Genomic DNA, 22,431 nt, shown 5'->3' with positions numbered 1-22,431 from the left:
TTAAAATGATCATATTTCATCCAAACACTTATAGAAAACTCACTTCATGTTACTGATTCCCAAAAAAATGGCCAATGAATGATTAGGTTCCATTGGTGCAGTATATGTAATCCATGATTTTCAAACTCTTACAGCTTTGTGACTTGACTGTGTGAATTTAACTGAAAGACTTTAATATTTGAAATTCACGTGCTGACTCAAAGTTAGAGATACAATCACAGAACTTGGTGATTGGTTAGAATAGATTAGGAATATCATTTTCTCTGTAATTGCTAAAATTCAACTTTGTATTGCAAGACAATTTTCCTTTTTCTCTGTTGCCACCCTCATGATGCAAAGGAATCTGAAAAATTTGCAATTGCAGAAATGAATGTCATTGATGTTCCTCTGAGTTTAATTGTTAAATGTTGAAGTGGATGAAGCAAATGCATGGGAGGGAGAGACGGGATGTGTGGCACAGACATGCACTTCAACCCCACCTCCCAAATAATTCCTAGTACTGTATGTTAAGAATATTCTTTAATGTATCTCTCCACTGGTCCAATTTTATATTCTGTGTATAGCTCTGCTAAGAAAATGATGCATTTGAAAACTTTAAAAGTATCTTTATGCATTCACCACATTATTGACTAAAGCATATTTTCTGGCTGAAATATCTAATGCTTTTAACAATTTTATTCAGAATACTAATTATTTCAGCAACAAATTTAATAAAATATGATGTTAAGATCAGTCCACATCTCAAGTCTTTGATCTTTTTAATATTTTTTGCAAGTTTTCAGAAGTGAGCAGGTCCCATAAGATATTGTGAAGTAGTGGATCTGGATTAGGTGCATTAAATTAAAAATATAATTTCTTCCATGGCATCTTGCCCTTTCTAGGGTTTCATGAGCTCAGCAGAAACCCTTTAAATTTCTGCTCTGCCTATTTGATCAGTTAATTTCCATGGACTTTTTTTTAATCCAGGCATCTAAGATCCTTCAAGGCTTTTTTTAATATTCATAATTCCTTCAACAAAAATGCAAAATGTAGTAGTTGTTGAATGGCTGTATATAATAGAGGCGAGAACAAAGTTGCATTCTTTGTTTCCATCCAGATGGTTTTTCCTTGTGAACAATTAAACAACAGCAGTAATATTGTAACTTGATACGGCTGCATTTTTGTATTTCAAAGACTGGGAATGTGTATTGCTTTTTCCATTTAATTCATTTTCATTAAGGATGGTGAGGATGCCTCGTAATGTTTGTCCATCTGATGTAAAAATGGTAATCCACGAGTCTGTTGTGTATGTATAATTTTTAAAAATGGAAGGGACTTCAAATGAATGATTCCAGCCTTTAAGGTGCTTCATGTTTGGTTTATTCTTGAAATTGTCATTTTCACAATTTAAATATGTCCAAGCAGTTACCTGTAGGGGACTGCATACTGTTTTTCAGTGTCATGTTTCGCATTTTTTTAAAAATGTCTTGGGGAACATGAGCTAGACTTTCCTCAAGAAAAAGTGATGGCCTGTTGAATTTATCACCAACAATTATCTATCACATGTAGCTATGTACCTGTGTGTGTATAAACATTTTTTTTAGAAAATGGTTTAAAGGTTTTACATTCATTTCAATGTTGAGGCATCCTATAAAGAAATGAAGGTTAAAGCCAATATTGAAGGTGTTTCAGAATAAACTGATGATGCTTTTACTCATCAGAACAGCCCGATGGCCTCTGCCGAAAGCTTGCATCACCCTGTATTAGCCTCAAACCAGAAAAACCTTGGGATAAAGATGCTTGGGAGATTCCACGAGAATCTGTGAAGCTGATTAAGAAGCTCGGAGCTGGGCAGTTTGGAGAAGTATGGATGGGTATGTCGAATGGTTAATAGCATAAATTTCTAAAATAAAATCCATCTGGAAGTGTTTTATTTAGGGAAAAAAGTAAAATATGATTGCTATTCAACATTTTGCAGTAAATACCAGGAGATAAACGCAGGTCTTCAAATGTTTTTGAGTGACTTGTTCAGATTTGTTGCAGGGACATTATGTCAGAAGATTTGTGCACTCTTATTGTGGTAGCAATGATATATTGAGTGGTGGTTGTAGCTTGATTTTCTTTGACTTTGTGGCTGGTTCTACTTGCATAACCTCTTCATCTAAAGTCTCTGACTTGAATACATTTGAGTACACCTTATCCGAAATGCTTGGGGCCAAACATTTTACATTTTTTGAGTTTTTTCAGATTTTGGAACAATTGCATTACAGTGGCATTAGCAGAATATCTGTATCAGCCAGTTAAACAACAACAAACAATGGCAGGCTTTTTGAGTGTCGACATGACGCTACATGTGGGAAAATTCGCAAGAGATAATGTTTAGTACTTACCAAAAAAACCTTGATCTCTGCTTTCAAAAAAGAACCACCTCTCTGACACCTCGCTGCCGCCGCCAACCCCCGACACCTCCCTGCTGCCGCCCGGGAGTCCAAGGTCCCCGATCCTGCCTGGGAGCCTGAGGCGACTTCTTCAATGTGGACAGCACCTCACCCGATGTTGAGAATATGGTCGCTGACTCCAGCTGAAGACTTGGACCCAGCTCTGTTTGCCATCTCCCCAGCCAGAAGCAAAGATTTCATTTTTGTTTACTGTTATTGTAATCAAACTGGCGCCAGTAGAGCATCAGAGGCCCACGTGGGCAAGTCAGGTGTTTCTTTTATTTTCCACTTGTGACATCATGTCAACATTTTTTAAAATCGGATTTTGGATCTTTTTGGTTTTCAGATCTTCAGATAAGGGGTATTCGACCTGTATTAAAATTTCATTAATACTGTTGGGAGAAAATGCTCGGATAAGGTGACCATAGTAGGTTGACCATATGGGGATGAGTACTTGGTGGACTACGAGCTTAGTTCCAGATATGAGGTCTGAATTTTGAAATATACCTTTCCTCATTTGATCGATGGCTGCTTTTGTGCAATTGCTCATTTATCAGCAATGTCTGCCTCCTGAGATATGGACATTAATTTTCAGGATCTTGTTTGTTATGGAGAGATGTGTGGCAGATGCCAAGTTGGCGGAGGTACTTTTACTGGTGAATGTTTCATTAAAGGGTTGCCCTTTCACTACTTATAATGAAGGATTTATCAATGACTTGGAGCCCAGTCTCTGTGTATGAATGCATGTTGTAATTCAATATATAAATTGGGATTTAGGCCTTTTCCTGGAGTTTCAACTGATCATTCAGCAGACAATGAAAATGACTGTGAAGATTTTACCTTTGACTGTTTTAAGTGTGTGCCTGGAACACCTTGTGGTTGTATGGCATTCCATGTTGGGAGAGATGAGGTGGGGGGGGGGGGTGGTGGAGGGTCAGAGATAATTTAAATTTAACTATTGTTCAATGTTAATGGAAGCCCAGAACTATATTTTTCCTCATCACTTACCAGGGAATTGGGAAGACTGGAAAAGGTTTAACAAATCAAAAGGGAAAATAAGCTGAAATTTAATTCCATTGAAGGTGCCCAGTGAATATCCTCTTGGACTTGGTCACGGATTACAATACAATATGGAACACAAATAGGCTGCAAAATCTCAGCACAAACTGATTAAATCTAGTTTACTCCTGGCATACTAGAAGATAATAAAAAGTTTGTCTTAGAACCATATAAACCTATAGCACAGAAAAAGGCCATTCAGCCCATCTAGTTTGTGCTGAACTATTCAGCCTAGTCCCAATGACCTGCACCCAGACCAGAGCCCACTCACGTACATATCCAAATTTTTCTTCAATGTCAAAAATCAAGCTCACTTTCACCACTTAAGCTTGCACCTCATTCCACACTCTCACCACTCTGTGTGAAGAAGTTCCTCTTAATATTCCCTTTAAACATTTCACTTTTCACCCTTGACCTCTTGGTCTTGTCTCGCCTTCCTCAATGGAAGAAGCCTGCTTGCATTTACTCTATTTATACTCCTTGTAATGTTGTACACCTCTATTAAATTCCTCCCCCACCTCCACCCCCCCCCCCCCACCCCAACCCCTCCTTCTACACTTCAGGGAATAAAGTTCTAACCTGTTTAGCATTTCCTTGTAACTCATTTCCTCAAGTCCTGGCAACATCCTTGTAAATCTTCTCTATACTCTTTAAATTTTAATGATATTTTTTCCTGGAAAATAAAATTTGAAATATTCATACTGTTGCCTCAAAGTCTATGTAGATATAAATTAACTATGCCTTATCTAAAAATTGTGCTTCCCTGTTTCTGGCTGTTTCATTTTTAATTGAATGTCAGAATCCAATTACATCTGAGCACGATTAGACTCTGATGACAGAGCATACTGTAATTGGTAAAAACATTTGTACTCCAGGAACTTGAGAAATTGAGTATTCAGTGTGGTCCCAAGGACAGGATGTTTCTTTTAACTTATGCAGGAATGTGGCCTCATAAACTGGGTGATTGTTGTGACTGTTGCAGCCATGTGCATTTCCTTCTGCTGCCTGTCAACTATTCCCTTGCTTTATCATTCTCGCCACAAGAAGAAATGGTTTACTCGTCCTTTGACTCTGTCAAGTAGCGAACATTTTCAACACAAACAAATCCCCATTTACGTCATGCAAATTAAACTTCCTTTGTCTTTTAGACAACACGCAGTATGTGTCCTAATCTACAAATAACTTTGGCTTCAAAATATGTTATGTTCTCGGGGGAAGGGAGTGGGTAATTATTCAACAAAGAAGTTTGAAGACAAATAGAGACAGGGAAGAGGTTTTGTCTATATTATATTTGAAATGAAATTAAAATATATGTTTAATTTGGTGATAACAGCAGAGAGGGTTCCTTTCCACATAAATAAACATACTTAATCTGAGGTAGTTCCTGTGCTATTGCAAGTAATCATCTGGAGTCCTGGTGATTGGGGTAGATAGTTTAATTCTTCCAAATCAATATTGACACTATCAGAAATTGAATTTACATGGAAAGAAATTAAAAAGACATCTTCAATTTTTCATTGTTGCAGTCCTGCAGGTCTTTGGGTATGTTGGGCCTCACATTAATGAGGACTGACAGGGGCCTGTTCCCTAGCCTGTCCAGTTGGAGCAGATGTTCCCCTCTCTCACACCGTGAGAGCCCGAAGGTCTCAATCAGCAAGTACTTGAAGGCGGTGTACGTGCCTTCCAATGGAGGCTCCTGGATGAAGTTGGCCACCTGGCCTGCTGTGTCCTAATCCAAGCTGCTCACCACGTGGTAGTACTGGGTGGATTCTGCTGTGATCTGCGGGATCTGGAAATGTGCCTCAGCCTGGTCAAACCACACACGTGGTCGATTTGTCCAGAAGGTCAGCAGCTTGAGAGCGACCACATTGACTGGTACCTATTCGCTCAATGGTTGGTTTAGATGCTGTCTAAACTGTCAGGGTCACCAATTGTAGCTGTGCACTACTCAAAAGAATAAACACACGTAGTGTAGTCAGGTTAAGCTCTGAGTTTTATTAGGGCTCAGGCCCGACTTTTATACATGCACTGTTCCCACTGTGGACCCCTTGGCTGATGTCACAATATGCATAACAAAAGCGGATACTTTCCTGCATAACAATGCCCTTCTTCTCCATGTACTGTCCCTGTCTGTTGGCTCCACAGCAAGGCCAGCACCATTTTGAGGTTCACTGGCTTTTAAGCTGCCCTTGCTGTTCACCTGCCAGTTCGCTTGTTGGGACCAGTGCTGTTACGTGGGCTACTGGCCTTTGGTTGTGCTCACCGCCCGGTGCACCGGCTCAATCACCACTGCAGTGGGACACCTCAATAGACAAATACAGAGTTGAGAGGAAAAGTGGCAGATGGAGTTCAAACCGGATAAGTGTGAGGTGATGCATTTTGAAATGTCAAACCAGAAGGCTGAGTACGGGGTTAATGGTTGGTTATTTATCACTGTGGAGGAACAGAGGGACCTTGGGGTCCAAATCCATACATCCCTCAAGGTCACAGTGCAGATTGATAGGATAGTTAAGAAGGCCTATGAGATGTTGGGCTTCATTAAAAGGGGGATTGAACTTGAGAGGCAAGAAGTCATGTTGTAACTCTACAAATCTCTGGTGAGACCACACTTAGAGTGTTGTGTTCAGTTTTGGTCTCCTCATTAAGGAAAGATGAAGAAGTTACAGAGGAAATTTACCAGGATGTTGCATGGATTGGAAAATAAATCTTACGAGGCAAGGTTAGCAGAGTTGGGACTTTTCCTTTGGAGCAAAGAAGGATGAGAGAAGAATAAATAGAGATCACAAGATTATGAGAGGCATAGATAGGTTGCCTGTTTCCCAGGCCAGGAATAGCAAACACCAGAGGATATATGTACAAAATCAAGAGAAAAATGTTTAGGGGAAACATCAGGGGTATGTTTTTTTAGAGTTGTGGGTGCCTGGAATTCCTTGCCAGGGATAGTGGTGGAGAGTGAAATATTAGGGGCATTTAAGAGACTCTTGGGCACATGGATGGAAGGAAAATAGAGGCTTCCAAGGTAGGGAGGGTTTAGTATTTTTTTAAGGAATATGTGGGCAACGTAACATTGAGGGTCAAAGAGCCTGAACTGTGCTGTAGTGTTCTATGTATTTGTTTGCATGGAGCCATGTGGTCCATTTTGATGGTTTCCATGAGACACCTTGAGATACTTCTCCACATTAATGAAACATGGTTCTGGTAGGATGTGACCAAATAATAACTGAAGATGAAATGGTTTCATGAATTTTGTTCTATAGGAACATAGGAACATAGTAGGAACAGGAGTAGGCCAAAAATGGCCAATCGAGCTTGCTCTGCCATTCAATACGATCATGGCTGATCTAATTTATGACCTAACTCCACCTACCTGCCTTCTCCCCATATCCCCTAATTCCTCTATCATGTAAAACTTTATCTAACCAAATTTTAAATATGTTTAATGAAGCAGCCTCAACCACTTCTCTGGTTAGAGAATTCCAAACATTCACTACTCTCTGGGAAAAACTATTTTTCCTCATCTCTGTCCTAAATCTACTCCCCCGAATCTTGAGACTGTGTCCTCTCATTTTAGTTTCCCCGGCCAGCTCAAAAAACCTTCCTACATCTATCCTATCCATACCCTTCATAATCCTATATGTTTCTATAAGATCTCCTCTCATTCTTCTGAACTCGAGCGAATACAATCCTATCTATAGTCATCTGGTGGTGTTTAAATTTCAGCTTCTTTTAAAGAAAGGTGATACATTATAATGCATCTTCATTTCATTTAAGATAACTTCACCCCGCATTTGTTATTCAGGCCTGACAGTCTATGCTTTAGTCCCACATACCCATTAGACGCATTCCCCTTCAAGCCCCTCCAATTCATATAGTTCTCCAAGTAATTCTTAAAGGAAGCTAATAGATCAGCTTCCTTGAAGAAGGGCTTGGGACCAAAATATCAGTTATACTTCTTCTTATGGACCCTGCAAGGCTAAGTGCCACCAGCATGTCTTTACTTTACTACAATTACAGTGTCTGCAGACTTTTGTGTTTCACTTTAATATATACCTGTCTCTACCCCTTTGGTAACTTGTTCCATGTTCCACCATGCCTGAATGAAGAACTGTTCCCCCACATCCTTTTGAAATCCAAACCCACTAAACTTATAGTCATGTCCTCTTGTTTTAGATTTTCCTACTCAAGGAAGCAGACTGTCACTATTCACCTTATCTATCCTCTCATGATTTTATAAACAGTCAGTTCCCTCAAACTCTTGCACTCTCCAGAAAACAGGCCTTGAATAATGGGGACTAAATTAGTATAGAAGGATGGTGTGCTGAAGTTCAGAGTTGTATACCACTTGAGAAAATTACTTATAATTTAAGAAATAAATACAATATACTTTGTAAAATATTGTGTCCATACTTACAAAGTGTGGGTGTGAATGTTTAAATGAAATTCTGACATTCCCTTGTCCTTAAGGACTCAGTATATTACAAGAAACTTCAAAGTAATAGACACTCCTGTTGAGGGTCTCTTGTCCCCTTTTTTCTTATTTTTAGTAGGGAGAGAGAGGGGTGGTATACAGGGGGAGGTTTCTTTATTCTTTCTTTATTATTATTCCGTCGTGCATGCAGCCATCTTCAGCGCAAACTCCGGGAGATTCAAAATGAGTGGTGGACTAGCCTCGCCAAACGAACCCAGCTCAGTGCAGACATTGGCGACTTCAGGGGTTTTTACGAGGCTCTAAAGGCTGTGTACGGCCCCTCACCCCAAGTCTAAAGCCCACTGCGCAGCTCAGACGGCAAAGTCCTCCTCAGCGACAAGATCTCCATCCTCAACCGATGGTCGGAACTCTTCCAATCTCTTTTCAGTGCCAACCGCTCAGTCCAAGAATCCACCCTGCTCTAGCTCACTCAACAGCCCTTAAGGCTAGAGCTGAATGAGGTCCTCACCCGGGAAGAGACATATAAGGCAACTGAACAACTGAAAAGTGGCAAAGCAGCAGGTATGGATGGAATCCCCCCAGAGGTCTGGAAGGCTGGCGGCAAAACTCTGCATGCCAAACTGTATGAGTTTTTAAAGCTCTGCTGGGACCAAGGAAAGCTGCCTCCGGACCTTCGTGATGCCATCATCATCACCCTGTACAAAAACAAAGGTGAGAAATCAGACTGCTCAAACTACAGGGGAATCACGCTGCTCTCCATTGCAGGCAAAATCTTCGCTAGGATTCTTCTAAATAGAATAATACCTAGTGTCGCCGAAAATGTTCTCCCAGAATCACAATGCGGCTTTCGTGCAAACAGAGGAACTACTGACATGGTCTTTGCCCTCAGACAGCTCCAAGAAAAGTGCAGAAAACAAAACAAAGGACTCTACATCACCTTTGTTGACCTCACCAAAGTCTTCGACACCGTGAGCTGGAAAGGGCTTTGGCAAATACTAGAGCGCCTTGCATGCCCCCCAAAGTTCCTCAACATGGTTATCCAACTGCATGAAAACCAACAAGGTCGGGTCAGATACAGCAATGAGCTCTCTGTACCCTTCTCCATTAACAATGGCGTGAAGCAAGGCTGCGTTCTCGCACCAACCCTCTTTTCAATCTTCTTCAGCATGATGCTGAAACAAGCCATGAAAGACCTCAACAATGAAGACGCTGTTTACATCCGGTACCGCACGGATGGCAGTCTCTTCAATCTGAGGCGCCTGCAAGCTCACACCAAGACACAAGAGCAACTTGTCCGTGAATTACTCTTTGCAGACAATGCCACTTTAGTTGCCCATTCAGAGCCAGCTCTTCAGCGCTTGACGTCCTGTTTTGCGGAAACTGCCAAAATGTTTGGCCTGGAAGTCAGCCTGAAGAAAACTGAGGTCCTCCATCAGCCAGCTTCCCACCATGACTACCAGCCCCCCCACATCTCCATTGGGCACACAAAACTCAAAATGGTCAACCAGTTTACCTATCTCGGCTGCACCATTTCTTCAGATGCAAGGATCGACAACGAGATAGACAACAGACTCGCCAAGGCAAATAGCGCCTTTGGAAGACTACACAAAAGAGTCTGGAAAAACAACCAACTGAAAAACCTCACAAAGATAAGCGTATACAGAGCCGTTGTCATACCCACACTCCTGTTCGGCTCCAAATCATGGGTCCTCTAACGGCATCACCTACAGCTCCTAGAACGCTTCCACCAGCATTGTCTCCGCTCCATCCTCAACATTCATTGGAGCGACTTCATCCCAAATATCGAAGTACTCGAGATGGCAGAGGCCGACAGCATCGAGTCCACGCTGCTGAAGATCCAGCTGCGCTGGGTAGATCACGTCTCCAGAATGGAGGACCATCGCCTTCCCAATATAGTGTTCTATGGCGAGCTTTCCACTGGCCACCGTGACAGAGGTGCACCAAAAAAGAGGTACAAGGACTGCCTAAAGAAATCTCTTGGTGCCTGCCACATTGACCACCGCCAGTGGGCTGATATCGCCTCAAACCGTGCATCTTGGCGCCTCACAGTTTGGCGGGCAGCAACCTCCTTTGAAGAAGACCACAGAGCCCACCTCACTGACAAAAGACAAAGGAGGAAAAACCCAACACCCAACCCCAACCAACCAATTTTCCCTTGCAACCACTGCAACCGTGTCTGCCTGTCCCGCATCGGACTTGTCAGCCACAAACGAGCCTGCAGCTGACGTGGACATTACCCCTCCATAAATCTTCGTCCGCGAAGCCAAACCAAAGAAATTTTTATGGTTTTAAATTTATAAATAAAATGTATTTTTTTAAATAAAGGAGAACAGGTCTTCATTTTCCAGTCTATCAAGATAACTCTGCTCCCTAATCTTGATAACAACTCGTATTCAATGCCCTGACCACTACTCTGTCTGCTGTTCTTTGGCTTGGCTTCGCAGATGAAGATTTATGGAGGGGTATGTCCACGTCTGCTGCAGGCTCGTTGGTGACTGACAAGTCCCATGTGGGACAGGCAAGCACGGTTGCAGCAGTTGCAAGGGAAAATTGGTTGGTTGTGGTTGGGCGTTGGGTTTTTCCTCCTTTGACTTTTGTCAGTGAGGTGGGCTCTGCGGTGCCATCTTTAAAAAGCTATATACCTGCATCCTCAGTCCTTTTTCTCTACAGCACTCTGTAGGGCACTGCTGCTAACATTGTAGATCCTGTCCTGGTTCAGTTTACCCAACTGCAGCAACTTACACTTTTCCAAGTTGAACTGCACCTGCCATTCCTTAACCCAGTTCCCCATCTGATCAAGATCCCATTGTAAACCCAGGTTACATTATTCACTGATCATTGTTGCATACATTTGTGTCACAGCAAACTTGGTCACCTTGCCACAAACATCCTTGCCTGGATAATTTATTTATATTAAAAAAGCAAGGGTTCCAGTTCCAAATCCTGAGGCACTCCACTGGTCAAGGTCCTCCAGTCTGAAGAAGTGTCCTCTGCAATGACCCCCTCACTACTATCATTTTAAGGTTATTTTTATCCAGTTAGCGTCCTATCCTGTGTGCTGCTAAAGTTTATTTGATTTTGAACAGTTGGTGCAAATGATTGGCCATTTGGTTTCTGCATGCCTAATTGAATACAGAGTTAATGTTTGAAATTGGTTAGGGATGTAGTGGAACTAAAACTCTGCTATGGAAAAATTGGAGAAATGGTAAATAAATAACAATTTGTTTGCATTAATTTACCTTTATTTTATCGAATCATGACTTTGTGAATGGCATATCCCCACAGAAACCCTGTGGATCAGATATTCCCTTTTTCCTGTCCACACCTCACTATTTTCCAACTGAAAACTGATTTGTTTTCCCTTTTCCCTGGTCTGAAAAAAGGACTTTGAATTGAAGTGTTAGTTCAGTTTCTCTTTCCACAAATGCTATCTGACATGCTGAGTGTTTCCGACATCTCATTTTGATAAAGCATTCAATCACTTATACCAAGATAGTTAACAAAATTTCACAGGGAGGATCAAAATCTTGTTCAAGGGAATAACCTTGTAAGAGAAAAGCAGAGAGACAGCCTAGATGACAGATGATGTTTTAAAGTAGCTACAAAAATAATTGAGTAAATTAATAATCTGCAGTAAAGGCCAAAAACCATGCATCTGGTAAATTTGAAAGTGAACATATGAACAGTTTGGGGATTTATTTCATGATACCCTGGGGGAAATAAAATACATTAAAAGATAGATGTGAATAATAAAGTGCATATGAAGTGATTGGTAATTAAATTGCTTGGGCCATCTTATCAGTTGGGCTCTAAATTAGTTTTTGGCTAGGTTCATAGTCACGTTCCACCTTTAGAATGCACTAAAGTGAGAAACCGAGTGATCCTCTCTCCATGCATGCAAATATAATTTTTGAGGAAACTGAGTGATTTTAACTCAACAGATTTAAACTATTTCAGATGCTCCACATACATTCATAGCAAGTCCCCGGATTACCATATGGTCCTATTGCTGAGAATTGTACACAAGTTGGAAATGAACGAAATCGCCATGTGGGACAGGATCACAGGAACAGCTGTGACAGGAGAGCCAGCAGGAAGAGCAGCCATCTGCAAGTCTCATTGACTAAGTCCGCTCAGTGCTCCCATTCCCAACTGTTACAGCAAGGGATGGGGAAAGAAAGCATGCAGGAATGTCCGATTCCCACACTGCTGAATATGCAGAAGTCGTCCAACTCATCCCTGCCTTCCCAAACGCTCATTTGTATGGACGGGATGACTATAGGTATAGCATTCGTATCCCAGATTTATTGTCAGAGTACATACACAACATCACATACAACCCTGAGATTCCTTTTTCTGTGGGTGAGGCAGAATGGCCACTTAATGGTAGTACAAAAAAAACTATAAACAGTGTATACATGTTAACAAATGAAGAAATGTAAACAGAATGTAAATATAAGCAAACTGTGCAATGCAGAGAGAATTAAAAAAATCAATAAAGTGCATAAATGAGAGTCCTTAAATGAGTCCCTGATTGAGTTTGTTGCTGAGGAGTCTGATGGTGGAGGGGTAGCAGCTGTTCCTGAACCTGGTGGTGTGAGCCTTGTGAAACCTATACCTCTTTCCTGATGGCAGCAGAGAGAACAGAGCGTATATGGTGTGGATCCTTGATAATTGCTGCTGCTCTCCAATGACAGCATTCCCTATAGATGTTCTCGATAGTGGGGAGGGTTTTGCCTGTGATGTCCTGGGCTGTGTCCACAACTTTTGGAGGCCTTTATGCTTACGAGTATTGGTGTTCCATAGCACACCATGCATCTGTAGAAATTTGCCAGGGATTTTGGTGTCATACCAAACCTCCTCAAAGTCCTGAGGAAGTAGAGGCGCTGCCATGCTTTCTTCATGATGCCATTAGTGTGTTGGACCAGGAAAGATCCTCTGAGATTGTGACTCCCAAGAACTTAAATTTGCTCATCCTCTCCACCCCTGATCCCCCAATGACCATTGGATTGAATACCTCTGGCTTTCCTTTCCTGAAGTCAGCAATCAGCTGCTTAGTTTTGGGTGACATCGAGTGCAGGATTGTTGTTGGTGCATCATTCAGCCAAATTTTCATATGCTGACTCATCACCTTTCTTTATACAACCCACTACTGTGGTATCAACAGCAAATTTGCCAATGGTGTTATTGTTGTACCAAGCCACCCAGTCATAGGTGTAAAGTAAGTAGAGCAGAGGTCTAAGAATGTAGCCCTGTGGTGTTCCGGTATGGATGGAGATCAACATACAATAGTTTACTTCAGCCTGTTCTCCCCATGACGCAGTTCCTGACACCAGAAGAAAAGAGGAGCACTACTCTGTTTGAAAATGTTTTTTTTTTAATGCTCTGTTGTTCTCTCTCCTAAATCTGTGGTGTCAACAAAATCTATTACATCACATGATGCAAAAAGTAGCCACCCTGTATTTTAACTGAAAGAATGCATCACTTGAACTTAAGGCTTCTGCTACAGGTGCTGGGATCATTACAAATATTTTCCTACACCCTGTGCCAGAACACAAAGGGAAGTTATGCTTCAGTTGCAGTGAATGGCCAGACCCTGTGTTCAATATTCTGCCCACATCATGGCCTTGGAAGAAGAGGAGGGCTGTGCAAATTTATTCAGTTTTTATTGAAGCATAATAGGTTGAAATAGAAGAATAAATTGCATAAATATGGCTTTTAATTTTGCAAACTTAAGACATCATATTTCCTTGTCAAATAGAAAGAGTTATAACTTAATGCTGATTATTCCAGTCTGTGATTGAGTTCAGAATCGAGTGTTACTACACAGCAAGCACTCAATATGGCCCATCAAGTACTTCCCTTCTATTTGCTGGCTTATTCCTCTATCAATTATTGCGAGACATTTCATCCCTCATTTTCTTCAATGTTACCACACACAAATCCTTTTTAAAGTAGCCAATTGAACTCAAACTACATGTCATATGGGACGTGGGAGGAAACTGGAGCACCAAGGGAAATCTCAAGGTCATAGTGAGAAGGTGCAAACTTGCCATAGACAGCACTGGAGCTCAGGAATGCACGCAAGTCGCTGGAGGTGTGAGGAAACTGCTCAACCAGCTGTGGCCCTCTCCCATCTGGTAGTCATCCAATTGTAGTCTAAAATGTTTCATTAAAATAAATTTAGAGAAACCATTTCCTCTGGTGGGAGAAATGCTTAACAAGGAAGAAAATTCTCAAAAATGAGGTCAATAGATTATATTTAAGTAAGAATGTGAAGGGATAAGGATCCAAGATATGTCGACGAAGTTAACATAATCAGTTGTGATTCTCATAATCGTAAAAAGATTGGCCTGAACGATATGTGTTTATTTTGCATTTTTGGCACTAAAGATAACTTTGCAGCTGATTTCATATAGTTGCACCAATAAATTTGAGACTATTAGGGTGTGATTAGGAATCTTTTAAATTTTAAATTGAAATGTAGAGATACAGTACAGTAACAGGCTCTTCCAGCCCATGAACCCATGCTGTCCATATACCCCAATTAGCCTACATGCTACTTATGTTATATGAAGAGTGGGGGAAACCTACAGTTACAGGAGAACATACAAACAACACTGGATTCTCATCCAGGTCGCTGGCACTGTAATCTTTGGCTTGGCTTCACGGACGAAGATTTATGGCGGGGTAATGTCCACGTCAGCTGCAGGCTCGTTTGTGGCTGACAAGTCCGATGCGGGACAGGCAGACACGGTTGCAAGGGAAAATTGGTTGGTTGGGGTTGGGTGTTGGGTTTTTCCTCCTTTGTCTTTTGTCAGTGAGGTGGGCTCTGCGGTCTTCTTCAAAGGAGGTTGCTTCCTGCTGAACTGTGAGGCGCCAAGATGCACGGTTGGAGACGATGTCAGCCCACTGGCGGTGGTCAATGTGGCAGGCACTGTAATAGCGTTGCACTAACTGCTGTTGATATTCTGACCCCAATTCTCATTTTTAGTTGCAGTCTGAGCAATGTCTTGTGTTAAGACACAGTAGCTAAATATTTCTGGACCAAAAAAAACTGTAGTTTGATTTTGTTTTCCACATTACATAGCATAAAAATATCCCATGAGCAATATGTATACACTTTTAAAAATCCATCTGAATAATGTAACAGAGGTGAAGAAATCTGGGAAGGGAAGTCCAGAATTTGCTTTGGCAGCAAAATGCACAATCACCAAGGGTGAACAATAAACCCTGAATATATTCAAGAGGCTGAAATTAGGTGGGGGGTAGATGATCAATCTGATGGCAGCACTCTAAGATACGGAGAAACTGGCACAGAGGGGTTTGAAATCCAAGCTGTAAATCAAGGCTTTACATTGGCATGAAAGAAGTAGCGGCCAAGTAAGAATCAGTATGAGTTGGAGCATGAGCAACAGAATTTAAATGATTGAAAACTTGTGGAGACTGAAGGTTAAAGTCGGGAATACAGTGAATTAAAATGTAATCTCGAAGCAACAAAGTTTCAGAGAAGGTGACCCTTAAATCATTCTTTAGAAGAATGGCCATGTGAATGCTCTGCTGTTTAGTAACATTCAATTCTGAACTCAATCACAGGCAGATAGAATCAACAATGAGTTATAGTGCAACATTATTATGGTGCCAGTGACGCAGGTTTGAATTCACTGTTGCCTGTAAGGTGTTTCCATATGGGTTTCCTCCAGGGGCTCTGGTTTTCTCCTACATTTCAAAGATATATGGGCTCAGTAGGTTGATAAATGTCATTGGGTGTTTTTGGATGAAGTGTGCAAGTGAGCTGCAAGAGCCTGTTGCTATGCTCTATCTGTAAAAAAATGAAATTCTTTGTATGTTGTTGAAGTGCTGAATCTCCATAGCGATTGTCATTCCTGAATCTAAAACTAGCAACCACATCTCCAATTCCCTACTTGCTAACATGATTACAATGTAAAATCCATTTTGAAACAATGGTTTTAATCACATATTTTGCTTCGAATTGATTAATCCTATTTGTGCATCATTTTAGTGTCCATTTTCTAGGTCCCTTTGCAATCCTATGGTGACTGCAGTAGAGCTGGTGTGAGGTGTTGACCTTGCCAATGGGTAGAAGAGACTGCAAAAAAAACCTTGGAGCATTGCTTTGAGTTTGTAGATCCCTGCAGGTCTGACTGAGTCGCTATCAATTTAGCTGACTGCTAAAACCCTATTTCATTCTTGTCAAAATGCTTGCGCAGCATTGGAGATGAATGTTATTCCATGTTTTATCAAATAAAACAATGGGATTAATTTTAACATTAGCATTGTACGGTTGGAAAATGTCAATGGCTGGTTAAAAAGATAAAGTTGCTAACCAATGTGCAGGTTGTCCCTCTTGTCACTCCTACAACTACAGATTGTATGGGCATGCCTGCAGCTCTCCATGCTAAAAGGTGTGGGTGGAGGTTCCAGTGATTTGCAGGTAAATGCTGTCTTTCTGAGAAAAGACTATAGATTTGGAGCTCGGTGAAGATGCTGTTGCTAACACGGCGAGTGTTCCTAATAATCTACAGGAAAATGAGTAGCTGAGCAACCATGAAACTCCACAAGCAGTTGGCAACACTAGTATCCACAGTTCTGATGGCAGTCAGCTGATCTTGTAGCAGAGTTTGATGGCTGCTGCTTGCTGTCATGAAAGCTACAACGCCAGCCATCAAAATATCAGGTACTTAAATCACAAGTGTACAAAAGCTGTTGTGATATGTTCTAGCAATGACTCCAAAGCTGTAGAGTGAGGAACGAGAGGCTTTAGTACACTTTAGATTTGTAGCTGGCCTGATTCCAAGAGTTCGACTGAGGACAGGGAGAGGGAGGTCGACCTTTATTCCAGGGTCACAATGGGAAGAGTTACCAGGGAGTGAGTCACCAGTGGGGGACGGGCCAGCTACCCACTGACAGTCATATATACATGTACTTGTATCACCACATATTGACCAGCAAATCCATACAAGGAGATCAAAAGGCCTGGGGTAATTTAGTGCTGTGCTCCTTCTTGTTCCTCACTACCGAAAGTATTTCTGGCAAGTTTCCAAATGTACTTGTGCGTACTCAATAACGTCCACAGCTTGTTTCACCGAAACCTTCATCTGAGTTCAAGGAAGGGGAGTTTGTGTGCAGGCTGCTACTTGTAACATCTAACCACTGGCCTATCCTGTTCAGCATCATGTCTTGCATTCACTTATACCTTTATTGCTGTTGCCTTGTTCCACTACTTCTCGGGTTCCTAAAAGGAAAAAGACACAAGGATGACATTTGATGGGGATGGTGAGTACAGAGGGGTACATCAGATAAAGGTGTGGTTGGAGGCAGCAATTGGATACAGTGTAGTGTAGTGGATTCCAACATCTTCAATTGTGAAGGTACCGTTGCCTGTCCTAGCTGAATAGTTGCGAGTGGGTGCAGGCTGAGAGCAGTGGGGAAACCTCTGCAGTTGTTTTTAAGAGTGCCTGAATGAGTCCTGATTATTATCTTGAACTGAGCAATAGCAGACACCAAAAATTTGACCAATCATTGCAAACCATTGATCTGTCTGTGACATTAATCCAAGATCCTCTTGATTCCCGGCACTGACCGCAATCATTTATTCTGACGATCTTCTTCAAATATCTGAACTTCATGATGCGAGTACAACAAACTCAATGATTTGTGTTTCTAATAATAAACTAACTTTCAACGCTGCAATGAAATATGTTTAATCATTTGCTATTGCATCATTTCCTCAAGAGCTTGTGTTCCAATTATGCTTCAGGTTACTATAACAATGCTACAAAGGTGGCTGTCAAAACTTTGAAACCAGGCACCATGTCTGTGGAAGCCTTCCTCGAAGAAGCCAACCTCATGAAAAAACTCTTACACGATCGACTGGTGAGGCTCTACGCGGTGGTGACCAAAGGAGATCCGATTTATATCATCGCTGAATTTATGAGCAAAGGTTAGTTTGGAGTGTAGAGCCACGTGCACCAGAATGATCGAATAGGTCAAACTATTGCTATAGGCCAAGCTCTGAAGTCTGTTTACTGTTTAATAATCCTTCCATTGAATTTGTTGGAATTTAGGATTTGATTTTCCTCTTCTCAATTTGTCTTCAACCTCATCTTAATAATAAGCAACTGGGAATTTGGGTTGGCACAGTCAATGAAGAAAATTTAACTTCAACTAATCAAGTTTCAAAAAAAATCAGCCCAAATTCATTGCTAATTATGCAATAATAAGATTAAATCTGTATATCTTCTGAACAAATTTAATGATAAAATAGCTGAGAATTAATTTTATTGTATATCGTTAGGTCTGCTTTGTTCATGAATGAGTGAGTCGGACACCAGACTGAGTCGAAATCAAGGTTCTTTGTTCTTTATTGCCGGATTGTAACACTTGCAACTAACAGTGTTAGTTGGAGAAGGCGCATTCTGCCGTTATCAGCAAGTGGTGTTTTTTATATACCTTAGGATACGTACTTAGTAAATGACATTGTCCAATGAATAAACTGTTGCTGTCCCTCTCTGCTAGCCTCCTGCACATCAATTTGTCATCCCCACTCTTATCTTGAGAGTACAAGGTCACAACTGCATCTTGTTACGGCCCAGCACTGGGTGACTCCCTCTACATTCCCAGCTCATGATGTTTTTACCTAACAATATAAATTGGCTCTTTAATTTTCTTTTATTTGGGATGTAAGAAAGGTATAAATATAAGCCCCGCCCCATCCTCCTCCTCCTCCTCCTCATCATCTTTCTCAAGCTAAAGTAAACCTTTGTCCAGAAGAATCTTAGTCGGAAATGGTCTTCTTCATAGTGTACAAAATGCTCAAGCAATGAAGGAAAATGACAACCAACAGTCAATGCAGAGATGCCATTCTACGTTTTGACAGGTTTAACGTGTCCATCACAGATTTATTTTCTCGACCCATCTTCCTCATTCTACCTCCATCTCCTCCCTTCCAGTTATTTCTTGTTAATCAGGCAAAAAGGGAGGAATAACATGCTAAAATGTTGGTATTGCATGTACACATTAGGAATTAAAAGTTGAAAGTAGAAGGCAAAGTATACACAAAAAACTTTCAACCGTGTTCAACCAAAGACAGAATATTGGAAGAGCTGTACAAGTCAAAGAGCATCTGTGGAAGGGAAGTGTGTAAGTCGACATTTTAGGATGAGATCCTGAATCAGGTCTGGGCAGGGGGAAAGAATGCCAGTGTACGAGGTATGAGGCAGGTGGAATAGAGACTGGTAAAAGGCTGGAACAAGAATGATGGGCAGACGGAGCCAGGTAGGGGAGCAGGTTGTTAAAGTGCATAAAGGGAGAAGAAAATTAGATGAATGGGCGAGTATGAGTGGGAGGAACAGTATGAGGAGTGTGAATTACCAGAGACTGGAAAAATCTAATGTTCACATCTGAATATACATTATTGTTATTGACTTGTATGAATCTAACTTGAGCTATTGACCAAGAGTGAATCTCAGCACCAAGCTGTTCTAACTTTGAGGGCAACAAGTATATGATATAAATTCTTTAACAAAAAGCTACATGCACATGCTGTGAATAAACTGCAAATATTAAGCACCAGACAAAGTAAATATATTTTTATCCTTTTAGAATTTGTTTCTATAATGAATTGAACTAAAATAAAATTTAATTGTTTGGATTTAAAGATGATTTAAATGTTTGAAAATAAACAATTGCTTATTTTAACTGCTTTGTTCATTTAATGCATTTCTTAAACCATAGGTAGTTTACTAGATTTCTTGAAGACTGAGGAAGGGAAAAGACTTTTGTTACCAAAAATGATCGATTTCTCAGCACAGGTCAGTAACAATATGAAAATAAGATACAATCCACTTTAAATATTCTACTTGTCAGTTGTATAGTTCATCTTCAGTGTGCCTTTATATAGAATATGGATTCAGCTTTTTCCGAAGTCCTGCATTTCCAAACAATATCAAATTGATTTTATTACAACAATTATGTCTTTTGGCTTTTTAATCCAAAAATGTGTTTTTCCTAAATTAAATATTTCAATTAAGTTTAGCACAATTACGCTTTCATTTCACCCCACAAAATATACATATGTTTATGGGTTTTTTTTCCATGTCGTCAGTAGGAGAGAAGTACAGAAGAAACCAAAACTTGACTGCTTCACAGGGAAGGGGGCCCATAAACTTTGTTCAGGGGTCATAGCCGAAAAATGGTTGAGAATGGCCGCTCTACATTGACTTTCAGTCTGAGCATTTGCAGCCACCAAACTACCCAATGATGCAGCTAGAGAGAACACTCTCAGTGGTGCTCCTGCAAAATGTTAAGGTGGGGGCTGGTAGCCTTACCATCCATAGCCCCCTGAGGAAGTGTAGGCATTGCTGCACCTTCCTGACCTTATTATTGTCAAACTTTTTTTCCCCATACCCTATTTCATTCTTGTCAAAATGCTTGCTCAGCATTGGAGATGAATGTTATTCCATGTTTTATCACATAAAACAATGGGATTAATTTTAACATTAGCATTGTACGGTTGGAAAATGTCAATGGCTGGTTAAAAAGATAAAGTTGCTAACCAATGTGCAGGTTGTCCCTCTTGTCACTCCTACAACTACAGATTGTCTGGGCACACCTGCAGCTCTCCATGCTAAAGGAAGCTACTTCATTATAATATTTAAATCCAGGGGACATGTGTTTGAAGTGAGGGGGAAGAGATAAATGTTTTTTTTTTAGACAGAGTGGTAGACCTCCCTGGGATTGTAGTGGAAGCAGATGCAATAGTTGCATTTAAGAGCCTTCTAGATAGACACATGCTATGCAGGAAAGAGAGAGAAATGTATCGTGTGCAAACAGGAGAGATTTAGTTTAACTTGAGCAGACTTGTGGGCCAAAGGGCATGTTCTTGTGATGCACTGCTCTATGTTAATCCAAACCATCACATTTGAGAAACCATTTTAATGGAGATGAGAGCAAGTGCTTTATAGAGTTATCCAGGTTCAAAGTTCAGACATTGTTAGAGTACATACATGACATCACATACAACCCTGAGATTCTTTTACTTGCTGGCCAGGCAGAATTTCTACTTATTGGAAGTGCAAAAAAAACTGAACTAAAGAAAAGATGCATATACAAAAGAGAGTAATGTAAACAAAGAAATAAATGTAAACAAACTGTTTAATAATAAATAATGAGTAAGATAAGAGTCCTTGTGAATCTGAGTTTGTTGTTGAGGAGTCTGATGGTTGAGCAGTAGCAGCTGTTCCTGAACCTGTTGGTGTGAGCCTTGTGGCACCTATACCTCTTTCCTGATGGCAGCAATGAGAACAGAGCATGTGCTGGGTGCTGCGGTTCCTTGATGATTGTTGCTGCTCTCTGATGGCAGCATTCCCTGTAGATGTTCTCGATGGTGGGGAGGGTTTTGCCTGTGATTACTGTACTATTTTCACTTCTTTTTGTACGGCATTCCGCTCAGAGGTGGAATTTTACACACTATGAACCATACTGACCAAAATACACACAAACATTTCCCATTTGAATGTACACAGTGTCATTTTCTCCCCTTTTTCCCCCTCCCTCCCCTCCCTCCTTCACCCCCCTCCCCACCCACTCAACGTTCAACATATATGATACATTAAACAATGTCATCACACAATGAAAATAAACAAGAAATTTGTGGCATCTACTTTTACACACTGGGTCAGTTCATTTCGTCGTCCTGTCCTTCTGTCACTTTAGATGGTGGAGGTCCGCGGTAGGACTTCTCTGTTGTGTTCCATGTACGGTTCCCAAATTTGTTCGAATACTGTGATGTTATTTCTTAAATTATATGTTATTTTTTCCAATGGAATACATTTATTCATTTCTATGTACCATTGCTGTATTCTCAGGTTATCTTCTAATTTCCAGGTTGACATTATACATTTTTTTTGCTACAGCTAAGGCTATCATAATAAATCTCTTTTGTGCTCCATCTAAATCGAGTCCAAGTTCTTTACTTCTTATATTACTCAGAAGAAAGATCTCTGGATTTTTTGGTATGTTGCTTTTTGTGATTTTATTTAATACCTGATTTAGATCTTCACAAAACTTTTCCACTTTCTCACATGCCCAAATTGCATGTACTGTTGTTCCCGTTTCCTTCTTACAGCGAAAACATCTGTCAGATACTGTTGGTATTTATCCACCATTGATGTCAGACTTACAGGCCTATAATTACCAGGTTTACTTTTGGATCTCCTTTTTTGAACAGGGAAACAACATGAGCCACCCTCCAGTCCTCAGGCACTTCCCCCACGGCCAATGCCATTTTAAATATTTCTGTCAACACCCCCACTATTTGTCCACTAACCTCACTCAGGGTGCAAGGGAATATTTTGTCAGGACCTGGAGATTTATCCACCTTGATCTTTTTCAACTTAGCCAACACTACCTCCTCATTAATTCTTATATTATCCATGAGCTCCCTACCATATTTCTGGCTCAATATTCTTTTCCTTAGTGAAT

The 22,431-nt window shown here is 40.8% G+C and overlaps 1 protein-coding gene across 8 annotated transcripts in view; it reads left to right on the top strand.

The window, feature by feature from the left end:
- The window catches only part of lyn (LYN proto-oncogene, Src family tyrosine kinase), a 108,268-nt gene that overhangs the window by 49,608 nt on the left and 36,229 nt on the right, over positions 1–22,431 (top strand). For 7 of the 8 annotated variants that reach the window (XR_011352313.1, XM_069921471.1, XM_069921474.1 and 4 more), the window contains exons 8-10: positions 1,701–1,853; positions 17,708–17,890; positions 19,684–19,760. Coding sequence is in view for 7 of the 8 variants with exons in the window: in XM_069921471.1 (XP_069777572.1) it covers positions 1,701–1,853; positions 17,708–17,890; positions 19,684–19,760 (413 nt within the window). In the remaining variant the exon portion in view is untranslated. The remainder of the gene's footprint in view (positions 1–1,700; positions 1,854–17,707; positions 17,891–19,683; positions 19,761–22,431) is intronic. The other variant, XM_069921476.1, reaches the window with a different exon arrangement.

This window comes from Narcine bancroftii, chromosome 2 (assembly GCF_036971445.1).
Source record: "Narcine bancroftii isolate sNarBan1 chromosome 2, sNarBan1.hap1, whole genome shotgun sequence".
NCBI classification, from domain to species: domain Eukaryota; kingdom Metazoa; phylum Chordata; class Chondrichthyes; order Torpediniformes; family Narcinidae; genus Narcine; species Narcine bancroftii.
The sequence above is the reverse complement of the archived record's forward strand: the minus strand, read 5'-3'. Positions and strand labels throughout refer to the sequence as shown.